This window comes from Ptychodera flava, chromosome 2 (assembly GCF_041260155.1).
Source record: "Ptychodera flava strain L36383 chromosome 2, AS_Pfla_20210202, whole genome shotgun sequence".
Classification (NCBI taxonomy): domain Eukaryota; kingdom Metazoa; phylum Hemichordata; class Enteropneusta; family Ptychoderidae; genus Ptychodera; species Ptychodera flava.
The window spans coordinates 4003410-4030536 of NC_091929.1; the positions used below are offsets into that span (position 1 = coordinate 4003410).

General features: G+C 37.6%; 4 protein-coding genes across 6 annotated transcripts in view; 3 read left to right on the forward strand and 1 right to left on the reverse strand.

Moving 5' to 3' along the window:
• LOC139146794 (uncharacterized) overlaps positions 1-662 on the forward strand; it is an 11037-nt gene extending 10375 nt beyond the window's left edge. For both annotated transcript variants that reach the window (XM_070717783.1, XM_070717784.1), the window contains exon 6: positions 385-662. In XM_070717783.1, coding sequence (XP_070573884.1) covers positions 385-523 — 139 coding nt within the window. In that variant the 3' untranslated portion in view covers positions 524-662. The remainder of the gene's footprint in view (positions 1-384) is intronic.
• A 6512-nt stretch (positions 663-7174) lies between these two features.
• LOC139123829 (uncharacterized) lies at positions 7175-8674 on the forward strand. The gene has a single exon (XM_070689983.1). The coding sequence runs from the start codon at positions 7175-7177 to the stop codon at positions 8672-8674; it is 1500 nt and encodes a 499-aa protein (XP_070546084.1).
• A 265-nt stretch (positions 8675-8939) lies between these two features.
• On the forward strand, positions 8940-11177 carry LOC139123840 (uncharacterized). Its single transcript, XM_070689994.1, has one exon. The coding sequence runs from the start codon at positions 8940-8942 to the stop codon at positions 11175-11177; it is 2238 nt and encodes a 745-aa protein (XP_070546095.1).
• A 2931-nt stretch (positions 11178-14108) lies between these two features.
• Positions 14109-27127, reverse strand: part of LOC139151693 (protein O-mannosyl-transferase TMTC1-like) — a 51578-nt gene continuing 38559 nt past the window's right edge. For both annotated transcript variants that reach the window (XM_070724650.1, XM_070724659.1), the window contains 4 exons: positions 23574-23711; positions 21586-21711; positions 19757-19834; positions 14109-19283 (listed from right to left, as the gene is read on the reverse strand). In XM_070724650.1, the coding sequence (XP_070580751.1) occupies positions 19149-19283; positions 19757-19834; positions 21586-21711; positions 23574-23711 (477 nt within the window). In that variant the 3' untranslated portion in view covers positions 14109-19148. The remainder of the gene's footprint in view (positions 19284-19756; positions 19835-21585; positions 21712-23573; positions 23712-27127) is intronic.

A 27127-nucleotide genomic window follows, 5' to 3' on the forward strand; every position in this document is an offset into this window, starting at 1 on the left:
TGTAAATCTTGTTAGAAAATTTATTCAAATAATATCAATGTAATCACTTGGGTAATATCAGTTTTAAAGTTCCAACGATGACTGCAATGAGATGTTTTCATTATTGCATACATTGCAAATAAGATAAATATATATATATGACAGTGTAATGTTTTACAAAGGCATCGACCCCTGCGCCAAATCCCCACCAATTAAGGTGAGGCGTTGTCAAAATGTTGGCTTACTCAAAACACTGTGAAATGTACGAATTTTCAATGCAATATCTCCTCTGATATAGTCAATTTACGGTAGAGATATTCTGTCAACTCAATACAGTGAGATATGACCGAAGGGCATGTAAATTTACTGTAATATTCAAAGAGACATATCTGTTTTATTTTTCAGGTACGCATCAGCATGTCTGACCAAACAGTCCTGGACAATTGCATATGTCCAGCCAGTATCAGAACCAAATGTCGACTATGACTGGGATTGGATTAGCATCAGTACGTGTTGCAGTTGCCGAATACGAGCACTTGATTGAGAATATATTCCAAATGCCTTACATCTAATTTTCCACAAATATCCTACAAATGTACAATATAATCATCTTCATGGACAAACACGACAAAACATGATATTTCTACATTCTTGTAGAACGTCATGCTTGAATACCTTCCAAATCATTTTGTTTGTTTATTTGTTTTTCTCATTTATTTCAAAGACACATCATGACTCACGGCTATGAGAATGCCGTTTAGTAAGAATTATAGGCTGGAATATAATCAGCCATTCTGTGACGAGTACCTTCAAAAGTATGAGGATGAACATAACATGAATCGATTTGTTTCCAAATATATAGCAGATCAACTATCTAATTGATGGAATGACAAGAAGGCTTCCTTCGCATTTGTTGTAGCATCCGTCCGTCAAATGGCTGCCCTACCTTATCAAGTACCTCTCCGTAGTTTGGTATGATAATCAGAACTTGCGTGTGTTTCAGGCATCATATCAAAACCATGGAGAGATTCTAGACAAGGTGCTGTCGAATTTGATGATCATTTTAATATGGAAGCATACAGTGACAGCAGTGAGAGTAAATCTACACTCTGTGTACCCTAACAGTTCCCGCAAACCAAGTCATAACCTGAGTGTGTAATTTTAGATGTCTTTATTAAATTTAATCATGGACTGTAAAACAGAACCAAGGGTTATTTCGACAAGGGAGCTCTCTGTAACATCATTATTCGTCCCAAGATTGTATTCTTAGGAACCCAGCATTTTCTTTAAAGGGAGGTGTCGTCAGGATTGCGTCTCCTTTGCGAACAACGTGTTCCTGCACAATATCAAGAAACATCACGTCAACATAGCTGCAACGTTTACATTTTACGATGTACATCATGGAAAACATATTTTAACTTTCATCAATCGTCAACCCACCTTGAATACAATGTTTATGGGTCCCATGCGACCTTTGGGTGTAGTTCGGACGATCCCTAGTAATTGTTCACAAACCATCGTTGGGAGTAGCTTTCTTCGTCTCAGCGTAGTTGATCTTGCGATTGTTGACGTTAAATTAGTTGAAGGTCTCTAAGACAGCTGACAACCCCTTAGTGTACTGTTAACTCAAACACGAGTGTTTGTTGAGAATTTTAAGATAATGACATATCTGATATTAATGTTAATGTACATTGTGTTTTGTTTCTACATTATGCACTTCACAGAAATTATTTGTTATTTGATTTAAGCGTCTCTGTACTTTCTTTCTTGTAAATTTTGTAGTACTGGGTTCGATGATTGATGACATTTAAATCGAATAATTGTACGAAACATACAAGGAAATAGGCCCGACCGTTTACGAGGATGGTTATTAATTTGTAAAGGTTCCTTAGCAATCATTAAAATCTACATTCAACATGATTTCATCTCCTACCATTTGTCTTTCACTGTTTATTAACGATGTCGGTCACGTGACTTTCATCAGAATAAAGTGTCTTGCGCAGACATACATTCCCTACTCTTACATCAACGTTTTTGTTTTGAACCGCATCGAACAAAATATCATGATCCGTTTTGCGCTTGTCTGTTCTCACTTCTTCTAACGCGAATGGATTTCAACAGGACGCATGCGCGTGTCAGCATATCTCCACATTGCTGATGTATGAGAATAACACCGCATGACCGACTTGGCTAGGCACGAGGTATATGGAAATTATCCATTTTTCTTTATAATACGATATCATCACCAGAAACATGGATAATTTCAGTTAACAAAATTCAGACCTGTGATAAGCTGAAGCGTTATACAATTTTATTCAGAATTGGGGTATCGTCGAATCTATAATTTTTACATGAAAGACGGCAACAACTCTCGTTTGCAGTGAAGTGTAAACAAAGTTTTAGGTTTGTTTCTCTTCGTAAGTATCTTACAAAAAACGATGCGGCGACGAGCTTTTTATTTGCGGATCGTTTTTACCTCCGAGTCTCAAGACCCAACCACCGACATTGTAACAAAACTTCGGGAGTGTTACATACTGCGCTACTTGGGATTCATATATGTATCTGACACTTGGCAAGTTGTCGACGGTAACTCCACAGTGTAGAAATGAACAGGACATGTGATTCTACATGCAGACATAACATGTGATTCCACATTGAGCTATAACATGTGATTCTACATGGATACATTACATGTGATGCTATATTAAAACATTACACGGGATTGTATATGCAGACATTGCATGCTATACTTTCTGCAGTACATAGTATGTATTTTAAATAGAATGTGGTGAACACCAACCTGTCAGGGTGAGTAATAAAGCCATTTGGTCTGATACAGGAAACCCATTTAAAACCACGTGCAAAATTGTCTTCGTTCTTCAGTGCCATATGTATGATTTAAAATACAAGCATTATGGGAAACCAGTTTACGAATGGTCAGGCGTGAGTTTAGTTTGTCAGAGACAAAACGCAATATTGGGGCTTGTTTTTCCTGATGCAATAATTTAAATACGGTCCTAACAATGTAGCTGATGATTAGACACGTGGGTGACACAGTGACACAGTGACGTATTACACATAGGTAAAATTCAGTTGATATTGTTCTACATGCCAACAGAGTGGGTTGCTTGTTGTCTTATGTACGCAATAGCCGTAAAAACGCATGTATCACAGCTGTGCCCTCGTGAAATTCGCAATGTTAGAAAATTGAACTTTTAGCGAAGTCTACGAGCTGACACTAAAAGTGTCAGGAACCGTAAATGACATCAGCGTCAGAGATAGTATGTTGAGATTTAACGGGAATGAGTGAGATGTGAACGTGCCAACCATACACACTTAGCTACGTCATACTCACTAAATCACCAATAACTTATGTTAGTCACCAACAAATATGATAGGTGTATACAGGTCAGATTGTATTAACTTCTAAAAAAGGTGACTTCAACAAGCAACGTAATGACTTTTCACCGTCTGTGTTCGTGAGATGTCGTGACGTAGGCCAGATATTTATAAAATACATCATGTTGGTGCGTGGGCACATTTATAGCTACCAACAGAACTTCCCGTTTTCTCTGCCCTTTTCAATCTTGTGATCTTTCTAACCTATGACTCTTTTATCCAATTGCTCTTTTATATCATATCCGACACTCTTCCTAGGGCTTTCCTTTCTACTACTGGTTAAAATACTTTCAAGACAATGTTACTGGAAAATCAGTGAATTTAAAGGGCTTCATATTACGAAATACGTGAGATGAAATAAAATGTCGCATATTTAACATTTTCCATCTCTTTCTGTAGATCCTTAGTCTTCGAAACCCTTTAAATGTTACAGACAATCCTGAACAGATTAGGTTCGTACTAGGTCCAGTCTGCTGACCTTTGACCTTACCCTACTCCCTGATTTTTTAAACGCAAGGTGAGCATCATAGTTGTAGCTTCAATTGAAATTGGTGTACATTAAAAACCAAGCATGAACAAAGTAATCATAATGGAAAACGTGATCCAATACGACTCGTGCAATTTACAAGCTGTCAATTTACAAGCTGTACTCACGTCTTTCTTTCTGAATATAAAAGTCACGCCTTTAAATGTCAAGCGTGCTAACTCAGCACCGATATTGTTATCCATCTATTTCTAGAGTATGTGTAGGTGTTAATTGATCCCACGCTAGAGAAAGCGTCATGTGAAGTTAAAAATGAAAAGCCATCTTCAAGTTCAATCACACAGTCATGTAATGTCAATAACACTTCCAAACTGAGAAAAGGTCTTTATGATCTTGATCTGCAAAAATGAGAAACCTACCATTACTCTGGTGAGAAACCTATCCACTACTATGCCCGGACAGTGGAGCTCTATGATTTAAGTAAGAAAGTTTAACTCTGTACGTATTTGTCCTGGAGGGGTGATATTTCGGGCACTGTGCGCTTGTTCTGGCTTTCATATATATTTTATGTTTATTTAATGCATTATTTCAAACGAACATACATCGTCATATTTCAGCTATATTGTTACTTACTCTGACTGTTTTCGTAAACAAACAAACAAACAAACAAACAAACAAACGACGAGAGCGCATCTGAGACGAGTCCCCTGTGGTCAAAATCAAGTGGTATGCCCTTTGTTGTGTTTGCGCAGTCAATGCACTGGCATGATGTATTATATCATACCAGTATATTGATACCACAATTCTGGAGTGAATGTTTAAAAAGGGATATTGTTCTCTGACTCAGAGCTAACGCTGTATCGCAAATATGACACAGTATCGTCTCGACCAATCAGATCACCGTATTTGCGCCATCAATTTGCTGGTTTGATATAATATTGATTGACGGAACAATCTCAATATTGTCCATACGAATTAGTAGTAATTTATCGCAAAATGAATTTGAAAAATATGAAACCGAAGCATATGAACCAAAAGATGAAGCATATGAACCAAACAATAGTTATGAAGACATTTGAAAGAGATGCCCTAATGATTTTATAAACAAAACAAAATGGAAATTGTACCGTCAAACTTTCCAAACAAATGTTGTCGTTACTGGAACGTCTATGAGTGAGGTCGTCTGAAGGAATAGTTGCATATAAACGTAGAAAGTAATGCAGGCCAGTGGTTTCAGAGAATTGTCGTGAAAGTTTGAGATTGTTGAGTGATTTTGTTGAGTTTTCATAAGCTGCATATTTTGCATGCTGTAGCTTGGTGTTAAAATAGGATCCTAAACTTGTTTGACATCACATTGCGAACGTCATCGAAAACCAGGATTTGTTTCCACGCATGACATTGGAAAATTAGCCAATGACGTTCATGTTTATTGTAACTTTGATACAATGTTCTGTGTTGCCTTTCCCGCCGTTTTGGGAAATGAAAGCGAGGCTTTCCACGTTTGGCTCTTCGAATTTCCATGTAACGTGAGGAGTTCAGGATCCTCTCTCCAGTGTTTTCAATAAATAGTTACGTGTTTATTGTTAACTATTCCGAGTCCAGCTGTCTTCTCAGTGACGTCCGATATTAAAGAACCTCCCCCCACATTTTTTGGTGCCGAGACCAGGATATCGCGATGTCGACCGACGCTGGACCTTCAAGTTCTAAAGATGCTCTTCCTGAACTCAAGAAACGAAGAACGGTTTGCCGATCACTACTCACTAAGGTGTTCAACAAAGCTGAGACCGAAATCAATCAATACAACGCGGAAGCTGACAAGTCAAAAGCCTTCTCTGCTATCAAAGCAACCTACAAGCTCGTCCAAGTCAGGTATGAACGACTTACAGCTATCGATGAACTCATATTGAACAATACTCCTAACCCAGAAACCGACAAAGATATCGAGGACTCTGGCGATTACGAAATAGCAATATCGGAAAGAAAAGAGTTGATCGGCCAATTCATCGAATCCCACGACCCCGCCACGTTACGAAGAGCCGCTGCAGAAAGTAACACTGCTAACTCTACTGCTGTATCTACACCAGTCATCTCTCAACGAAAAACGATCCAACTACCTAAACTCGAGCTTCAAACATTTGCAGGAAATACTTTGAAATGGATGAGTTTCATCGACACATTTAACGCCTCTATCCACGATGATAAGTCACTTTCAAATATCCAGAAGTTCACATATCTTCGAAGTCTTTTGACAGACGAAGCAGCGCGTACAATTGAAGGACTTGATCTCACCGACGCAAACTATACCAACGCTATGACACTTCTCAAGGAAAGATATGGCCAACCCCAAACGATTATCAGCGCTCACATGAAATCTCTGTGGGAACTGCCCACTCCAACGGCAGATGTATCAAGTCTGCGCCACTTCTACGATACGCTTGAATCCCATGTACGCGGTCTACACGCTCTGGGAGAAAACGAAGCCTCTTATGGTAAACTACTAATACCCATGATACTGGAGAAACTACCCACAGAAATACAACGAATACTCGCAAGAACACGCGGAGATGATGCCTGGGATCTACCAGCCCTCCGAAAAGCCATCTTGTGCGAAATAAAAGTCAGATCTGTTGGTAACAATAACACTGATAATGACAATGATATGCCGCACAACCGACAACCATCGCAACTTTTCACTCTAATTCTACGACTAGAGGACAGAGACCTGTACGCACACCTAGACAACGCCCGTGTCTTTACTGCAGTGGATCACATCCACCAACTGACTGCACAGTTGTATCAGATGCGAAGTCCCGCATGGAGATTGTACGCCGAAGTAAACTTTGCTATAACTGTCTGGGAAAACATACTGTCAGACACTGTGCTTCAAAATTCTCATGCAGACTGTGTAAACGTAGACATCACACGTCGCTACATCAAAGTGAATTTGTTCCTCGCCATAAATCAAGTAACCATAACGAAAATGGATCAACTCGCAGCAAGGACAACCGTCAAACTGAACGAAAAACTCAAACTGATAGCGGAAGCCAAACTTCAAAGTTTATTAGTGAAAATACTCAGGTACATTTCTCGTCAGGCAGTTGTACTCCGACAGGTCCAGTATTGTTAAAAACCGCCAAGATACCAGTCTCATCAGACAATGGAACTGTTGTGACCGCTACCGTACTATTTGACGAAGGGGCGAACCGTACATTTGTTACTGAGAGTTTTGCCGATCGCGTTCGCGCCAATATCACGCGTTCAGAAACTGTCGATCTTGCCGCCTTTGGAAATAAGCATACACGTGTCCACTCTATGAAAAAAGGAACTTTCGATCTTCACACTCTCTCTGGTGACAAAGCTGAAATTGAAGCACTTCTGATTCCTGAAATTTCTACGGGCCTAAAGAATCACGTTGACTCTCATTTGCTTACATTGCCTTATTTGAAGGGCCTCCGTCTAGCACACCCTGTCTCAAATGATGCCTGCTACGATATTGATATTCTCATCGGCGCTGACTACTACTGGAGTTTCGTTGGCAACGAAATTATCCGCGGACAGGGACCCACTGCCGTTGATTCGCCGTTTGGATACTTACTTTCTGGCCCAAAACAGAATGGTAAATCTACTGCTGCGGCCAATGTTTTGCACGTCATGATTGACACTCTGAGTGACAATGCGATAACTACATACTGGGACTTGGAGTCCATTGGAATAAAGGATGACACGACACAATGCAACACAACGCTCTCAAGAGAAGCAGAATTCGAGTCCTACAGAGATACTCATCTCCGCCGTGAGAACAACCACTTCGTCGCCAAGTTGCCATGGAAACCAAACCACGATCCGTTGCCCACTAACTTTCATGTTGCTAATAATAGAACGCGCGCGATGATACGCCGTCTACCAGCTGACATTGTGAACATTTACCACAAAGTAATCACTGACCAAGAGAAACAAGGTTTTATTGAACGCGTCGAAAACGACAACACGGAATTTGGTCACTACTTGCCTCACAGACATGTCAAGAAAGACTCTACAACCACGCCCATTCGAATAGTGTACGATTGCAGTTGCAAAGGCAATAACACTTCTCCAAGTTTGAATGACTGCTTGATGACGGGACCGCCATTACTGAATGATTTAACTTCAATTCTTCTGCGTTTCAGAGCAAATCCGATTGCACTAACCAGCGACATCGAGAAGGCGTTCCTTCAAATACGGCTTGAGCCCTACGAGAGAAAGTTCACTAAGTTTTTGTGGCTTTCAGACCCGAATGATGTCGACAGCGAATTCGTCACATATCAATTCAAGTCGGTATTGTTCGGAGCGGTCTGCAGCCCTTTCATACTCAACGCTGTCATTAAAACTCAGATGGAAGCTGATCCCGAAAATCAGACAGCAGCGGACTTGAAACAAGACATTTATGTTGATGATGTCATCAGTGGATGCCCTACTGAATCTGAAGCCGTTCAATATTACGAAGAATCCAATAAACTGATGGACTCTAGTGGTTTCAACTTACGCTCCTGGTCATCAAATAGTGACGCTGTTCGTAAACTCGCTGAGAAAGATAACAAATTAAAGTCAACGCCATGCGTCGGTACTCTCGGTATGCAATGGGACTCTGAGAAGGACACGCTCACGTACAAAGACATCAATACGTCACCAGACCTGTTGACTACTAAAGGAGAAGTTGTCAGTCATACTGCGTCTTGTATGATCCGTTGGGATTATTATCGCCAGTACATGTCAAAGCGAAACTACTCATTCAGGACATTTGGAAGTCAGACATACACTGGGATGAACCTCTGAACGAAACTATGTCAAAAGCATGGTACTCAATCGCCGACGACCTCAACCAGAGCACCCGTACTACATTCAACCGTCGATATTTTGATGGAAAGACTGATAACGTCGATGATAACAATTGCGAGCTACACGTCTTCGCTGACGCTTCAAAGAAAGCCTACGGAGCCGTCGTTTACCTCAAGAAAAACGACAAAACAGCAATTGTTATGGCTAAAACACGTGTGGCACCAATCAACAACAAACTTTAACTTTGCCCAGATTAGAGCTCATGGCTGCTGTTGTCGCCACTCGACTGAGTAAGTTTGTACACAACGCATTATCATCCAAGTACAACTTCACAGAGCGCGTGCTTTGGTCCGATTCACAGATCGTCCTACGATGGATAAACAGCAAGAAAAGGCTGCCTGTCTTCACGGCAAACAGAGTGAAGGAAATAAATAATTTCCAACACACCTACAAATACTGCCCTACAGCATACAACCCGGCTGACCTTCTCACTCGCGGAATTACTTCACGAGAGTTGAGTAATTCTACACTCTGGTGGAATGGACTAGTATGGCTATCGGACCGAGACAATTGGCCAAACTGCGAACTGTTCGACACTCCATCGTGCGAAGAACAAAGTAACACAAGCTGGGATGCGATGACAACCAAAGTTGAAGAGACTTCAGCACTCAACCTAGACGAAACCTCTACTTATCACGTGGCTAGTCACCCACCTGCGGACATTCGCTCTACTCTACCTGCTGTCAAGGATTATGACATGATTCATCAGGACATCTCGGGCACTGAATTGACACGTGACAATCCACTGATAAAGTCGCCACCTGAAGTTGTCGCTCAAATTGAAATTCCCGTCGGAATTCAACACGCTATTGACCCATCGAACTACAATTCTCTGAACAAACTTTTGCGAGTTACTGCGCTTGTTCGTCGTTTTGTGTCAATATTGAAACACAAAGACAATGTACCGCGTGGACAAGTTACAGCAGATGAGATAAATCAGTCCGAAACTGAGTGGATCAAGCAAATTCAGAATGACCGTTTTGACGACACCATAACTTCACTTCGCGGAAACAACAGAAAGTATGGACCATTGGTGAAACAACTCAAACTGTTCATCGATGACGATGGAATTCTTCGCTGCGGGGGACGAATACATAACGCACCGATTGAATTTTCTACCAAGTTCCCCATCCTACTGCCTAATGGCCATCCTTTCACTAATTTGATCATTCGGCATGATCACGTTCGACTCAAACACAGTGGTGCCCAAACAATCATCACGTCACTCCGTCAGCGCTATTGGATACCACAGATACGGCGTGCAGTGAACTCTATCATACGAAAATGTGTGACATGTCGACGGGTAGATGGTAAACCCTATCAAAAGCCATTAACTGCACCATTACCGGATTATCGTATCAACATGGTACCACCATTCGCGGTAACCGGAGTTGATTTCACTAGCCCTTTATTCGTCAAATCCACGAACAATAAAGAAACGAAATCGTACGTATGCCTGTTTACATGTGCGGTATCGCGTGCTGTACATCTTGAGCTGGTACCAGACCTTACTACTCGCTCCTTCATGATGGCATTTCGACGCTTTGCAGCACGACGATCTTTGCCTTCTAAGATGTTGTCGGACAATGCGTCAACTTACCTTTCTGCTGCTGACGAACTTCATGATTTGATGAATTCTCAAGAAGTGAAGGACTTACTTGCCGAACACCGAGTTACCTGGACCTTCATACCAAAACGCGCACCTTGGCACGGTGGGTTTTGGGAACGTTTAATTGGACTCACGAAAACCACAATAAAGAAGGTATTGGGTCGCGCTTTTGTCACTTTTGATGAGCTACGCACTCTACTCACCGAAATCGAAGCCACGTTGAATGATAGACCCCTGACTTACGTGTCTACAAACGAGGATGACCCAATCGCATTGACGCCGTCGCATCTACTCCACGGTCGACCGTTAACGACTCTACCCTACATATCTGTGGATGATGAGGAACTCAACGACCCGTCGTATGGAAATCATAACGCTTTGAATGAAAGATATCGACATCTTTCCCATCTGCAGTCTAGCTTTTGGAAAAGATGGTCCACAGAGTATCTCACCGCGCTCAGAGAACGACACCGATTAACTGCTACTGGAATTAAAACTAATTCTATTCAGATTGGTGATATAGTCCTCGTACATAGTGATGTAGACAAACGAATGAAGTGGAAGATGGCGAAAGTTCTTAAACTCATCTACGGGAAAGATGGTCTGGTAAGATCGGCCGAAATTAAGACGTCGTCGGGTAAAACTAATCGACCGATTCAGAAACTTTACCCCCTTGAAGTACAGTCGCTTGATTGCCTGGAAAGTACTGACCAGTTGCCAGGATCTGATGTTCCAACGCTGCCGGACAATCACACAACGGATGCCCGACCAAAACGGAAGACTGCCATAGCCGCGCGTCGACTAATCCAGGATTGTATGAAAGACTTGTGACAAATTTTGATTATTTGTGTATTTCACGATACTGAACAATGTGAAGACTCTTTTTCACTAAATGTTTCAGTGTGTTTTTCGACACCTTTCCACGGACAGACTTTTGGGAATATCATATCACGATTCCTGCCTATAAATATGACTTTCAGTCGATATTAACTTTGGCCGGCCGGAGAATGTCGTGAAAGTTTGAGATTGTTGAGTGATTTTGTTGAGTTTTCATAAGCTGCATATTTTGCATGCTGTAGCTTGGTGTTAAAATAGGATCCTAAACTTGTTTGACATCACATTGCGAACGTCATCGAAAACCAGGATTTGTTTCTACGCATGACATTGGAAAATTAGCCAATGACGTTCATGTTTATTGTAACTTTGATACAATGTTCTGTGTTGCCTTTCCCGCCGTTTTGGTTGGGAAATGAAAGCGAGGCTTTTCCACGTTTGGCTCTTCGAAATTTCCATGTAACGTGAGGAGTTCAGGATCCCTCTCCAGTGTTTTCAATAAATAGTTACGTGTTTATTGTTAACTATTCCGAGTCCAGCTGTCTTCTCAGTGACGTCCGATATTAAAGAACCTCCCCCCAACAAGAATAGGTGTTTTGACCGAAATATGAAAACCGATTCTGAATGAAGTTAGCACGTAACGACTTTCAATTCAGTAGAGAGTAGTTTTCAAAGAAATAGTGTTTGGGCCAGAACTATGAAACTTGGCACACAAATTATATGTACAAATTTATTTTCGTTTGTATATTTTTGAATGAGGCCAACGAATTAAGGGAACGAATTTGACAGCTCTAAAAGCAATTAGACAACTTAAATATATCGGAAAATTGGTTTGAGAGAAAATCATATTTTGACCACGAATTAACAAAGTACACATATTATATTTTGACAAAATACACTTTTGAATAAAGTAATAATTACGTCTATTTACCGACTTTGAAAGCTATCTGGTTAGCAGCACAAAACATTATTTATAAACTCATCTTTAGGAATCTACAAACAAAATTCAGAACTGTTGCAAAAGCGATTTTTGAGATCTTTGAACAAAAATTCTAACATGGGTGGACTTGCTATTTTATAAACTTTTGAAAAAACATGAAGACGGACATTTGCTTATACACAAGTCATTTCAAAAAAGGACATTTTCAAAGAAAAATAAACGTTTTACAGTAACCGCTAGTCTTGAAATGTGCTGTCTGTCAAGACCAGGGTTGAATGAATGGTGTTTTGCAGTAACCAATCACTGAAACTTCATTTAGTACAAACCTCTGATCCTAGACCTTTCGGATTTTGTAGCGACAGTCAAGACATCATAATACAGCAGAGTATGGTGGCTTCGAAGTTCACTCTCCTTGCCCTTTCTCTTTTCGGCCAAAAAGCTGTCTTTCTGGACCTAAGGAATTTAACTCAGAAGGCTCTGTCTTCCTGTCTCCGTCTCATTTGCGCTCTCTCTCTCTCTCTCTCTCTCTCTCTCTCTCTCCCATTTCTCGCAAAGCGTAGTAATGTAAGTAATGCAATTATTCTTCATTGAGATCTCATCCTTTACGGGATCCGGTTTTAAATTACAATAAAGGTCTAACAAACTGTAAAAACAGTGTGTATGTTAGCAGTTCTGAAAGGAGTATCACTTCATTTTTCCTTGGAAACAGGCTGCACCAAATATCACTAATTTTTCTTCAAGAAATAAAAGCTTACAAAGAGCTATAACTACCTTCACTTCACACTTCAGTGCGTTAGCTGAGACCTTATTGGCATTGATTTAACATGCTATTACAGGTATCCACCAACTTGTAAAGTATGTGTTAAAATTAATGCTTGCAGAATTCATTTTCTAGTACCTTTAAGCATTGAACACACAGCCGTTTGAAGTGCTATGGCCAATTATTGAAGATACATCGGCATGTAAGAGTGTTCAAATTAAGGGCTTCTCTTGTTTTTCACAAAGTGTTGGATCTCTAAGCTTGTTCTTTGACCAGAAATTCATGTATCTTGACGTTGATGCATTCCTGGGTAGATGTGGTTGCTTGTGGAGAATTAATGGGCAAAACAAGAAGTTACGTTTTGCACGGTTGTTACAGGTCAACATCAATGAAACTTGTTTCTTTCAAGTGACAGAGTATCGTCAGTAATTATGTTTCAAAGCTGTCATTCTGCATCATTGCAATGAAAGCACATGCAGCGCAACTTTATATAGGATTTTCTGTAGGGTTTAATTCTTGTGACAATTGACTAGATGAAGTACAGGCAAGCATTTCACTGTTACAATGATTGAACATCAGTCAATGTGACCTGTTTTTTTCCCATCATTCAATGGATATCAAAGTCTCCCATAAGTCACTGGGGCCGGAGTTATCTAATGAAACTTTGTTGACAGCTGATACCATGGTAATGAGTTACCATGACACCATTTTGTGACAGTGCAAAACTGCCATGGTTGCAAAAATGACATATTTCACTATACATATCTGTGAAGTCAAAGTACAGCTATGAAATTATACACATTTCCAAGGTTTGGAATACAGCACTTTCTCATAGTGTGGTGACGTTGATGTTACCAAATGGTTCCTCAACTTCCAAATTGACAGTGATAGCTTACAGCATCATTCATCCTAACCCTGTCTGGTATACATAGAGCCATTCAAATATTAGTCAACCATGCCACGAAGTCCTTTGGTTTCCATGCTGTACGTCCATTGCATAAACTATGAGATAATCCAATTTTATTAAAGAGTTCAAAGACAATAATGGCAGTGCGATACACCCAAATTAAAAATGTGTTTTGTAAATATGGCAGTTCACTTCTTGATCACTACTATGGATAATTCTAAGAGTGGCTTCCAAAGAGTGGCTTGTGGTTGGAACATTCACATACATTATTCTTATCTCCACTCACCACACATTCACAAACAATTACAGACATACTGTACATTTGGAAGCCCATAAATTTGCTGTACAGGCACTAGATTGCTTTAATGTCAAAAGATTTCATTCCATTTTTCATTGCATCATTACTACATTTAATTCAGTTGAAGACGCAACAGCTGTGGCACCGAAACAAAGGCCTTGCCATATCTATCAAAGGTCAACAATAAGGTCAATATTATTTGAACAACAATTTTTGAAGAAATCAAACATTTCAGGGCAGTGTAACTTACAACAGTAGATGCCGCCAGTCTATTTCATCTACTGGTGGAAGTAGGCCAGCTAGATCATGAAGTCTGCCAAATACATTACAGGGCCAGTAGCTGTAACGTTTGATGATTTTTTTACTATTTTTAATATTTCTTTATGTCAACTACATTTTGTTGTTGTACTTTTCAAGGCATGTAGACTTACACAGCATTCAGCTCATAAACTTGGCCTGTATATGTGTAGACTGTATTGTTATGGTTGAAAAGTGAATTCTAGTCCAGACTAGAATTCAAATATACACAGTATCAGTGCATTTTTATATTGAATTATGCTGCATTGACAAGCTAAATAGTATGCTTTACAGATTAGAAAAAGAACTTGCAGTTACATCAAAAACAAAACAAATCATTAAATGTTACAGCCATTGGCCCTGTAGAAAAAAATTAAAACAAGAGTGAAGTTAATCAAAAACGTTTTAGAATTAAACTGGTTTTCTTGTCATAATTTGTCTTTGACTTTACTTGATTACATCAACAGCACATTGCCAGCAAAGGGTGACTGAAGTTTACAAGCCAGTATTCATCTGATAAATGTATTTTCTCAGACATGAGTGTTAATGCGTATTTGTTACTTGACAGGTTCCACTACAAGTTTTACATGAGAGTGTAGGCATAGAACCACATTCTCATTTGAATTAATTAGTAAAATGCATTTGGCATCGTATCAATGCCAGTCGGTCTGACACATGCAATCTGCCATCACTAAGTCAAGACCACTGTGTCATGCATCCCCATGCATTCAAAACAACTATACAAACTGATGATGTAATTTCATAAGAAAGCACCAAAATAATAAATCAATGTACAGTATTCGCATTGTCATTATGACACAAGTTGTTTTTGTGTAAGCCAGAATAGTCATACAAATCAAAATGTGACCGCAGAAATTCATGTATTGAATTCATGTTCACGTAAACTTGTAGCCAAACCTGACCATTGTTCCTATTCGTACACATATCACATCAAAAGTGATCCAATAACCAGTATCATTCAAGGTAAATAAATAATTTACCGAGTCTAAGAAACAAACAGAAACTGACAATAACAATTATAGGGTCATCTTGAACCAGGTGCCCGCGATGTCTAAGCATACCCTGCCAGCATGCAACACCTGTCAAGATTGACATAAAGTGGTAAATTTCATATCATTCAGCAAAATCATCAAGTTACAAGCAATGCATCTGTTTTGATGTGGATTTGTTAGTGGTCCAATAAATGTCAACTTTTTTATTCAGCAAGCATCATTATGCACTATGTGTATACTCCCACACTAACCTTAAGTGTGAAAATTGTTGATTGGTCTGATGAAGACGTAAACAGAAATGTACAATAAACAGTTATTGTGAATTATCATATTGATTGTATTTGCAAAACCACAGCTACCTGGGATTCATTTTGGTTTCATCTCTATCCACATACAAAAAGTGATCTCAAAAGTATGACAGAAGGGAAAATGGAGTGATATTTGGTGGTTTTATGTGGCATTACAGTACAACAATTGTGCATTGTAATGGCCAAGTGTTGGCATGACACCAGGACATGAGATTGAACTATACAGTGAAGTGAGAGTATGAATCAAGCAAGGCACTGAAAGGTAGTCTGAGTGATAGTCTCACAGGGCATTAAGAAACATCAGCCTTGGCAGTGTACCTGATGTATTTCACTCAACTTTTGTATCATTTAGTCTTACATTTTCTGTTACAGGCCAAACTGAGTTTTGATTTCCACGCACACGTTTCAATTATCCAGTCCTTTACAAACAGAAATTGACTATCTGCACTGTGGAAACTATAATACCAGTAGAGATGTTTCTTACAAAGTGTACTGCTCGCCTTATCTACAGACACGACTGAAAAAAGATAGGAATAAGATTGTGAGGACAACCACAATCAGATAATGGAATTCTTAAAAGAATATTTCAATTTTTAAAGTTTTTTTTCATAAATTTGAATGTTAAAACGCATTAAATCACATGATGATGGTATTATTAAAATGATTTCACGTTATTTTGTCTCTGAGACAAGACATACAGGAATATCGGTACTCTTTTAGAAATTAAATGTAATAACATTTGACAATGAAACTGTTCTTTCAGAACAAAAAATCATAAAATTACAACATAAAAACAAAAATGAAAGCAGTGGCTAGCTCTGTTATTTGAAAATTTTACTCTTTCTTTACAGTCATCAACATTCAACATTTTTCCAGGAGGTAAAATTCAACGTTGACATTTTACATCAAGGGTTCTAAACATTGATTACAACATGAATATTAATAAGAAAGCAACATGGTGCATTATTACATATTGTTTGTTTGTTTATTGCATGATGTCTGCAGGTACAATCATATCTAGTGTTACCTTTAGTATTTGAAAAAGTTTTTTTTCAACACTGACACTTTGATATGCAGAGACGTTGAATCAAATATCGCATTTGACATCCATGGTATTGTAAGTCAATCATTTCCAATATCTATCTATATTGTGATAAATCATACCTCTCTATTGACGGTGGCAGATGTCATTGGTCACAGCCAGTCAATGTGTACTACATTTGCAATATAGCACAGTTAAACACGTACATGCTGTAAGTAGGGAATGATTAAGTTTTCAGCATTTCACACCAGAATTTCACCATATTGTTATACTCTAATAGCTATAAACGGGTCGACTGAAGATTAGTGGATAAACCTTTGGTTGTGAATGGAGAGGGATTTTAGGGGTCTCTAAATAATAAATGATGGTGTGAATAGACTCCCTAGATTATTAACAATTCAAACATTTTCTTGTCTTCACTCACCAGATAAGCAATGGGTTTACCAGTCCAGCCAGTTCATTCAATGCATCGTAGACTTTCTCGACTGTCTATGAATGCATGTACTACAACTTGTTTATTTATCGAGTGAACTGCTCAATATCACCTGGTATACTGTAGCTGGGTGTGGTCTACTGCTTAAATAATTACCTACAGCAACACTGGACAAATTCATGAATCAGGACAAAATTGCAAGTGACCCATTTCTGTTGTATGAAACAGATCTGTACTACAAAATATTCACACAAATTCTTCTAATGGTCTACAAAAGATGTTTCTGACTGAGTCAAACAGATTCTAAGTACATTGATTGTAACTTGGCAAACAAATTCACTTTAAAGCTTTTCCTGGAAGAAGTAATTGAACAGAGATTGATTAGATAGTTTTAATTCTGCAGAGACACAGAAATGTAGAGACTGAATACATGGAGATGATAATTTGGATTGATAATGATCAGACTCTATGTACTAGTTGTATGAAGAATGTCCATATTGAATGTACTATTGTAACACAGGTAGTCTATACTAAACTTCTATAAGCCAGACAAACAACACCAGTGTTCCCGCTAAGGCTTATTTGCGCACTAATTGCGCAGTGTCTCCGACTGCTCTCGCAGTGAATTTTCATGTTTTGCGCAACTTTAGTCTCAGTCATTTCAATCGGTATTAGTTTTGGAAACGATATTAAACTCAGGGCGAAATGTGCGATCTCAGCGCAGCGTAGATTTTACTTCTGCCTTTCGAGTTTAGCGCCCGTTGGTGGCGCAGTTGCCACCAACGTTCGTTGTACGTTGTGACGTACCTCAATAAATTAGCATATACATGAACGGACCCAGCTGTGAGGCAATCAGGTGTATCTCAAGTTGCGCACCCTCTCAAAACCTTAGCGGGAACACTGAACAACACTACTCCTACTAACAGTAACTATGGTTGGACATATTGTACACACTTTATATTCAGCTAGCTTTGCTAAACTGAATTATATAAGACCAATATACTACTGCTAATGTCAACAACAAAATGTCAATACATTAAAATTCACATCATTGCTGAACGATATAGCTACAACTCTAAAAACTTCGTAAAACAATATAATCTTTGGTTAGAACAAAATTGTATTTAAAAGTGGATTTCTCTGTGGACCAAATTGATTAATTTAAAAATCTGAGTTGTTCTAGATAAAACTTTGAAATAGTACTTTTAAGGAAATAGAGATCTTTCAGACCCATTTCACATATGCTTAAATTAATTCTTCACTTGACAAAAATATGCTTTTGCCAAAGATTCAATTACTGCTCTTTGCTTTGTAAATATACAATGGAGTGTCCTGATACTCACCCCTATACAATCAGACTTTGGTACAGTCCCACTGTGTTTAGCACGACGGATGCAACCACATACAGGGCAATGGGGAATATGCTACTATAATTAATACTAACTCTGCTGAATCAAATTGCACCTCAGAGACAGATATTCAGACCATCAAACTTTAACCCTTTCACCACCATGGTTTGTCCCAAATCCATTGTTTTCTATGGTAAAGTTGCACCTGTATACAGGGAACTGGGGTGAAAGGGTTAACAATACATTTTTGGCCAACCACTTGTCAGGGTTTGCTTTAAAGCTCATGGGATAAATATATTTTCACAAGCTATTTTCGTGAAAATCAACAAGTTTACTTTCCCCAGAGAGTTAACACAGTTATGGCTACAACTTTGAATTTCATGTGTCAAGAAATATTGCGCAATTTTTCTCTCAAGTACAAAATATGCATGGTGAGCCCTGATTTTTACTCTTCATTTCAAAGGTGAATGGTTTAAAGTTTCTCAATGCCGAGGGAAGAGTTAAGTCTTAATTTCAAGTTGCAAACTACTGGGGGATGAATTTATGAAAGGCATAATCTATTAAAAGAAAACACACCGAAACGACACCAAAATTTTCTGTACATCATGGAAGTCAGCCATATTAAGTTTTTCTCTTCATACTCTTCAACTTTGCTTCTCGATTTTCTAGTTTCTTCATGTTTTCAAGAATAATAGCATTATTTGGTTCAAGTTTCAGGGCAGCTTCGTAGTGTTGCCTGGCTAGATCAATTTCATCCTTAAAGAAAGAAGAAAACACAAAATATGACAACTGCAACAATACTAAAGGCAGTATAGCAATTTATTTAAGGCACTCAGGGGAAATGCATTCAAACACAAACCCTGAAATCAATATAAGCTGAAAATTTTTGGAAAACCCGATTTTGAAACTTAACAATTGAGTGTTTTCAGAAGTTTTTTGAGTTACAAATTGCCTCAAATGAAACTTTGATAGAGTATGTGAAACTGGATATTTAAGGGTTTGGTTGATGACACGTCATATTTGAGCATGCCTTTCTTTGGGGTATTAATTACTTTGTATCCAAAACTGACACGGAACACGATCGTGACCTCTCAGAGTCACTGACTATGAATCTGGAACATGTGACTTGTGCATCCCTAATACCTTACCTTTATCACACTGAGTTGGAACTCACCGCTATTTCAGAATCATGATTGGATCACTTTCATGTCACATGACTGCTGACTTACCTGCATATGATACATAGCACCAAGATTCATCTGTGCCGTGGCAAACTCTGGATTGGCTTCAACAGCTGCCTTGTAACACTGCAAGTCAAAAACAAAAACCCTTCCATTTATTTGATGAGTGTATGAAAAATTAATGAGATCTTTGAAATCTAAAAGTGTACCGGTATTTCTCAATTTGCTATGACTGGGTACTTTGTGAAAGAATCAAATAAATAATACATTCTGTAAAATCTTGATTTTAATCCATAATTGATGTATGACGTGCAGAGATAATTTTGAGAAAAAAAAAAACATTTTTGAGGACAATAATCACAGTTTTACTTAAATTGTATCCTTTGGCTAGTTTTTCAGAACTTTTGTTTTGTGGTATCCCTACACTATCTCCATTGAATCCCTGAACTGTAATTTAATGCCAAGTATTTAGTATATCAACACAACCTATATGACTATAATCTCCATTGTTATTGTTGAAATTGTATTCAAGTCCAGACTAGAATTCATTTGTAAAAATTAAACAATGATCATTCCACACACACAAGCTGTGTTGACAAAAAGAATACTTGAAATTTCAGCATGACAAACAGATTAGAGTCAGACACGGTAGTTGATATACCAGTACAGAAGCAGAATACTGAAAAACTTGCCACAAGTTACAGCTTATGTCCCTTTCAGTAACACCTAATTACACAATGTCAACTTTAGCTTGTGATAGAAAGTACATTTTAGAAAAAAGTACATTTTGTTACATCTATTGCAGCATTGTAAAGAAATGTTATCAAAGTTTCAAAAACTTTCTTTTCAAATAATCCACATCTATGGAATCACTAACACAGTGAACATAACAAGGTTTTTGGTGGCATAAATAACTTCATAATGATCAAATGATTATGAAATAACCTTCAGGGAGGTGACTTGGCACACATAAAATGTTGTCATTTTCTTTATGATTGCATGTTTTGTTGTATACAGTGACAGGAAAAGAAATATGAAGTAGGGTTCCCATCTTACTTTCTGAAACACATCTAACAGAAATGCGCCATAGCCATTTTAAGCATGAAAAATTCCAGCTCTCAAACATACAGGTATTGTGAGCTGTTTGAAGCCCCAGTGCTGCTAACTTTTGATGATAATTTCACCATTTTTATTTTAAATGTGAACCATAATTCCTTGTTCTTCTCCCCAAAGAATGTTGATATACACAGTATCCAGCTTGTCAACTCAGCCCCTATGGTTGTAAACTGCATTGTTATTGTTGAAAACTGACTTCTGGTCCGGACTAGAATTCAAATGTAAACAATAACAATGCATTTTACACATATAGACGCTAAGTTGACAAGCTGGATACTGTGTATATCAACATTCTTTGGGGAGAAGAACAAGGAATTATGGTTCACATTAAAAATAAAAATGGTGAAATTATCATCAAAAGTTAGCAGCACTGGGGCTCTAAGACTGAAGCATTACTATTTCATGCAGTATAAAATTTTATAACCTACCTTGACAAATGACTATTAGATTATGTGTTGCTCACCATAAAATGACGGCAAACAATTGTAAATCTATCCAGAGCTGTTGGAAAAACTGCTGATTTGGCACTTTTGCAGGTTCTGTTCTACAGAATAACAATAATCTCGCCATTTTATCTTGAAATCTAGCACGGTGACACCACTTTTTGAATATTCCGTGCAAAATGACATCTCATACAAAGTCTTCCGTGAAAGTTTCAAGAAATGACGAGATTACAAGCATGCTTTCTTGCAATTCTATACACAAAGCGGTGAACTTTGCTCTACCAATGGGTAGTATGGGAAGTCAGTCAGTTCCCTTACCTTGATAGCATCTTGATGTTTATTGATTTCTCTGTAGTTACTACCTTGTTCATAGAGGATCTCTGCTTTGGTCTTCGTATCAATACCACTGTCCATCTCAAGATAATTGTCAATGTGTTTTATTGCCTGCAATCCACACAGATGATGGTCAATGTTGTGATGAATATAGCATCAAGGAAAAAAACTGACCTTCTACAAGTGATTATTGAACTTCTTGAGAAGCATGTAAAACATATGAAACCTCTCCTCGGTTAATCTAATTTAAGATACATATCTATCACATGAATTACTGAAAGCACGAATATAACAAGGCTATATTATGTTCTGATACAAAAATGTTAATTGGACTGGTATTGCTACAGTACCAGTTTGCATTTCTGGGGAAAAGTTGTACAAATTTAGCTTGTTTTCAGTATTGTATTTTTTCAAACTTTTTTTTCTGATCAAGAATGTAGAAAATTTCGGTTACAGGTGGCAAAAAAAAAGTATAAGCAGCTACAAGTGGTGTGTTAGCAAATTAAGTTTGTGCAAAATGTCTTGATTTTTCACTGAAAGTAACAATTTTCACTGCTAGCAAATTTTAGCTGACAGCCTGTTGTGTTTTCCAGATGAAGGCTATTTTCCACATCCCTGCCGATCATCTCAATATTAATTTTCTATTGCTTTATGTACCGGTATGCCTGTTGTGGAGAGATCATCTCGAATATACATACAAAAACAGAATCTTTTCCAAATCAAAATATTCTATGTCTTGCTTATGAAATGTGTGTTACATAAATTATCTAAAATTGCATCCGCCACAAAATGTTATCTTGCACATAATGTGTTTTTTCACATACTAACACTCATCATTTGTGTTGTTTGGTGATTAAACTACTCTTGTTGATTATAAGTAACTTGCGTATTTGGTAATTAGTTGTTGATCATTGGTTAAATTCAATAAGAACACAACATCATTTTGAAAATAACTGTTCTTCAAAGCATGGCAACTATGTAAACAAACATCTCTCCAGAATATCTATAAAAAGTTATAAATATGCATTGTTCCTAGAATATTCATCATACACGCTGTCAAATTATTCTTCCATCTATGATGAATTATGTACTTATACTGAGAACTCTATACTATATGCAAATGCTCAGACACATGACATGTATGGTTAGTTTGAGTCCAGGCCTTTGTTTTCAGCTACATGACAGAATGGATCTATGGATGTTATCACAAAACCACAAAGTAGTCTAATCTTCACAATTGTCCCAAGTTTTTTGATAACATCAAAAATGATAACATATACAAATGAGTAGAACACATTGGTGGTATGGCTGAAGTAACAGCATCCATCGGTATTGAATCCATGATCCATATTATGCCGGTATACCACAAGATAGGCGCAAAATTTATCTGAAGAATTCATGGCAAAGATGAAATGCTTTTCTAAGGGTGTTTTCCAAGGCATGGTTGTGACATTATCGTTCCTTATATATATTGGATATTAACATAATTAGTTACCATAAGACTGGTCTGTGTTATTTCCTGCATTGCTGATTGCATGCATACATAACCACAGCTAGGCCAGTCTAATGTATGGTGTATATGTTTTCTTTTCATATTCATGTTTGGGTTCTGAAAAACTAATTATTGCAACTATAATGACAGTTGCAAACTACAAACCTCTGCAGGAAGTGTTGTTGCCATAGTAATGCCCTTATTCCTCACACCTGGGATCAGGTTTAGTTAATGTCAATGGCTTGCATGTGTATTCACATTGGACCATAAAGAGTTGAAATAAAATACAATGATACAAAAGACGAAACTACCATTTTATTTGAGTGGGTGACCATAATTGATGTTAATGAGAGAATTAATGACTCTGTATAAGCCATGCAATTTGCCTGAGTCCATTATTGGCAGTGTCATTGTTGGAGAGCTACAGTCACGACTGAAACAGTAGGTGGGTGGACACACCATTTATGTATTTATTTATTACCTCACTGTAATTCTTCATCAGAGCAAACACACTGGCAAGGTGGCGATGAGCTAGAGCATAGCTGGGATTTCTTTCCACTACGTTATGAAGTATGGTTATCGACTCATCAAATCGATGTAATCTTGCAAGTACTTGTGCCTGGTAAAAAGCAAGAAATGTCATGTTTATTTTGTTGCCAAGTCGTAGTACAGTTGTTATTTTTTTTCATACAAAATGGAAATGCAAAGAATACAGTCACTTGAATTCTGTGAACTTCAAATATATTGAATATTACTTATTAAAGCCCCAGTGCTGCTAACTTTTGATGATAATTTCACCATTTTTATTTTTAATGTGAACCATAATTCCTTGTTCTTCTCCCCAAAGAATGTTGATATACACAGTATCCAGCTTGTCTACTTAGCCTCTATATGTGTAAAATGCATTGTTATTGCTGACATTTGAATTCTAGTCCGGACCAGAAGTCAGTTTTCAACAATAACAATGCAGTTTACAACCATAGGGGCTGATTGACAAGCTGGATACTGTGTATATCAACATGCTTTGGGGAGAAGAACAAGGAATTATGGTTGACATTTAAAATAACCAGAAAAACAACAAGAAATATTTAAACCAGCAAAAAAAGAATGACAAAAGTAAATAAGGTCTGAAACTTTAGGTACTGGAGTTCAACTTTAGCAACATGCATAGCAGAAACAGTTAGTCCCTCTTAGTTGGACCATAGACAGTCTTCCCCCCTCTACTGTCTATGGTTTGATCTGGTCTGTTAATATGTAACAGTTCATAAACAATGACAGGAAATGACTCAAGCCTGTTTCAGACACTGGCCATCACTCTTGCACATTTGCAGGATTTCGCTTTTTCTTACCTCATATGCACATTTTTGACACTGACAAGTTCATTTGAACAAATTCACATCTCAACCCCTGCATCTACCTGTACCCCAAATACTGAGATGGTAGCTTTGGCGGTATGGGAGCCTTTGTGTGTGACGGACATACATCCGCACATACCCACAAATATACAGACATCAGACTCATCATATAAGCTCTTTTTGGTATTTATATACAAAACCAAATATGAGCTAAAAAGGTTAAATTATCATCAAAAGTTAGCAGCACTGGGGCTTTAATAAAAACATAGGGCCAAAGTCCCTGAAGCTACTATAGACATGGATTTCCTGACTGTATGAAATTATCTCACTAAGGTCATCCTAGGGACTTGTAAACCAAATATTAAAGCTGTCTGACCAGCGCTTTTGAAAAACAAGCGACTCAACAGTTGACAGAGCTCTGCTGTGTTATGTAGAGAATAACCTTTTGTGACACATGTATTGATGAAGAAGGTGGATATCTTTGATAGCTCATTTCAGGATGGCCTGACCAAAAATGGAAAAAAAATTCTGTAAAAATACAGATTTGCATATTTCATCACAATTTGAAAAAATCTAAGTTAGGTTATCCCTAGGGACCTGTATACCAAATAACAAAGCTGTCTGACCAGTGGTTATGAAGAAGAAGATTTTTTACCAAAAACGCCTTTTTGGTGCTAATTTGCGTATTTTCAACAATATCAAAAAATTAATACAACTTGTTGCTCAAAATCATATATTTTATCCACACAACAAATATCAAATTAGTAAGTATTGCAGTTCTCAAGATACTTGAGTGGACGGACGCCTCACAAACGGACATACATACATACATACATACATACATACATACATACATACATACATACATACATGTATCATACATACATACATACATGTATATACATATGGTACATACTATATTAGTCTATAGTAGCTAATAAAACATACATATGCACATACCCACAAATATACAGACACACAGACACCACTTAGACTCATCATATAAGCTCTTTTTGGTATTTATATATAAAACCAAATATGAGCTAACGAGAGTTAATTACATTCTATTTAAAGTAAACAAGACTTGCTTAAATCAAGCTTTACGTCATAAAAATACAGCATATCTGTCAGGTTATAAAGAATCTTAAGCTGGTTATTTTCATCCTAACCAAGCACATTTTAACTTTCAAATTAACATTGTAAGTAAGTTCTGTTGAATAAGTTGAGACTGTACGTACTCAGAGAAAGCACACTGAAGAGACAAATGTTTGAAACTTAAGAAGTTCAAGGTCATCAAAAGCATTGTAAGGAATCATGTAACACTTTCATTGCACTGTTTACACAGATTGCATAATTGCTATAAATAGCACATGAGGAATCTTACAGCCCAGCTTTTACTATAAAAACCCTATCACTTTGACCACTCTTTCAATTGACCACTCTATTTTTTTCCTCAAAAAGTTATTTTATTTTATCCTCGACAAGTCAACCATACATGAAGATTAGAACTTTCTCTATCTCTATTTATTTGACCACCCTATCATGGCACACTATTACGAGCAATTTCTTTGAGATAACATACAGGGCACAATAAATGACGGTTCAGAATATGTCAAAGTTGGGATTCAGGAAAGTTGCCTTTACAGGTTTTAATCCTCTATGATGGTAAGCATTTCACTATGAACTGTCAAAAAAGTTGAACTTTCTGATAATTCCACACTACAATTATTTTGGCTTTGATTATTATTCAACTATTTAAAATCATATTAATTATTTTTTCTTGGTGAATTGATAGGGTTTGTACAGTACAAGAATTACATACAATGTAAGTCAAATTTTGACCAAAAATGGAAAAAAAATTCCTTAAAAATACACCTTTGCATATTTCATCACAATTTGAACAAACCTAAGTTGGGTTGTCCCTAGGGACCTGTATACCAAATAACAAAGCTGTCTGACCAGTGGTTATAAAGAAGATTTTTTACCAAAACGCCTTTTTTGGCATTAATTTGCCTTTTTTCAACAATATCAAAAAATTAAAAAAAACAGTTTCTCAAAATCATATTTTTCATCTACACAACAAATATCAAATCAGTAAGTACGGCGGTTCTCAGATATTTGAGTGGACGGACGCCTCACAAACGGACATACATACATACATACATACATACATACATACATACATACATACATACATACATACAGACTGACGCCGGACGCCGGACGGATACCCATCCCATAGCTTCTATAGACTATAGTCTATAGTAGCTAATAAGAGACCACAGAAGACATTCAGACACTTTTCTTTCTGCATTTCACTTCTTACAGGGCCAGTAATGCTAACTTTTGATGATTTTTTCATTATTTTTATTTTATAAATCAATTGCAACTTTTTATTCTACTCCCGAAAGAATGTTGCATCACCCACTATTTAGCTTGTCAATTTAGTGTATATATGTGTAAAATGCACTATTATTGTTTACATTTGAATTCTATCATAGTCTGGACCAGAAGTCACTTTTCAGATAACAATGTAGTTTACATGCATACGGGCCGAGTTGAAAAGCTGGATACTGTGTATATCACATGCTTTCGGGAGTAGAACAAAGAATTATGTTGACATTTAAAACAAAAAAATACCGTCAAGGACAGTGTGCTCACATTCGGTTTGAATTGGTCC

Excerpts from the sequence above, each read along its gene's own strand:
- LOC139123829 (XM_070689983.1), top strand. The coding sequence starts at position 7,175 with ATGAAAAAAGGAACTTTCGATCTTCACACTCTCTCTGGTGACAAAGCT.
- LOC139123840 (XM_070689994.1), top strand. The coding sequence starts at position 8,940 with ATGGCTGCTGTTGTCGCCACTCGACTGAGTAAGTTTGTACACAACGCA.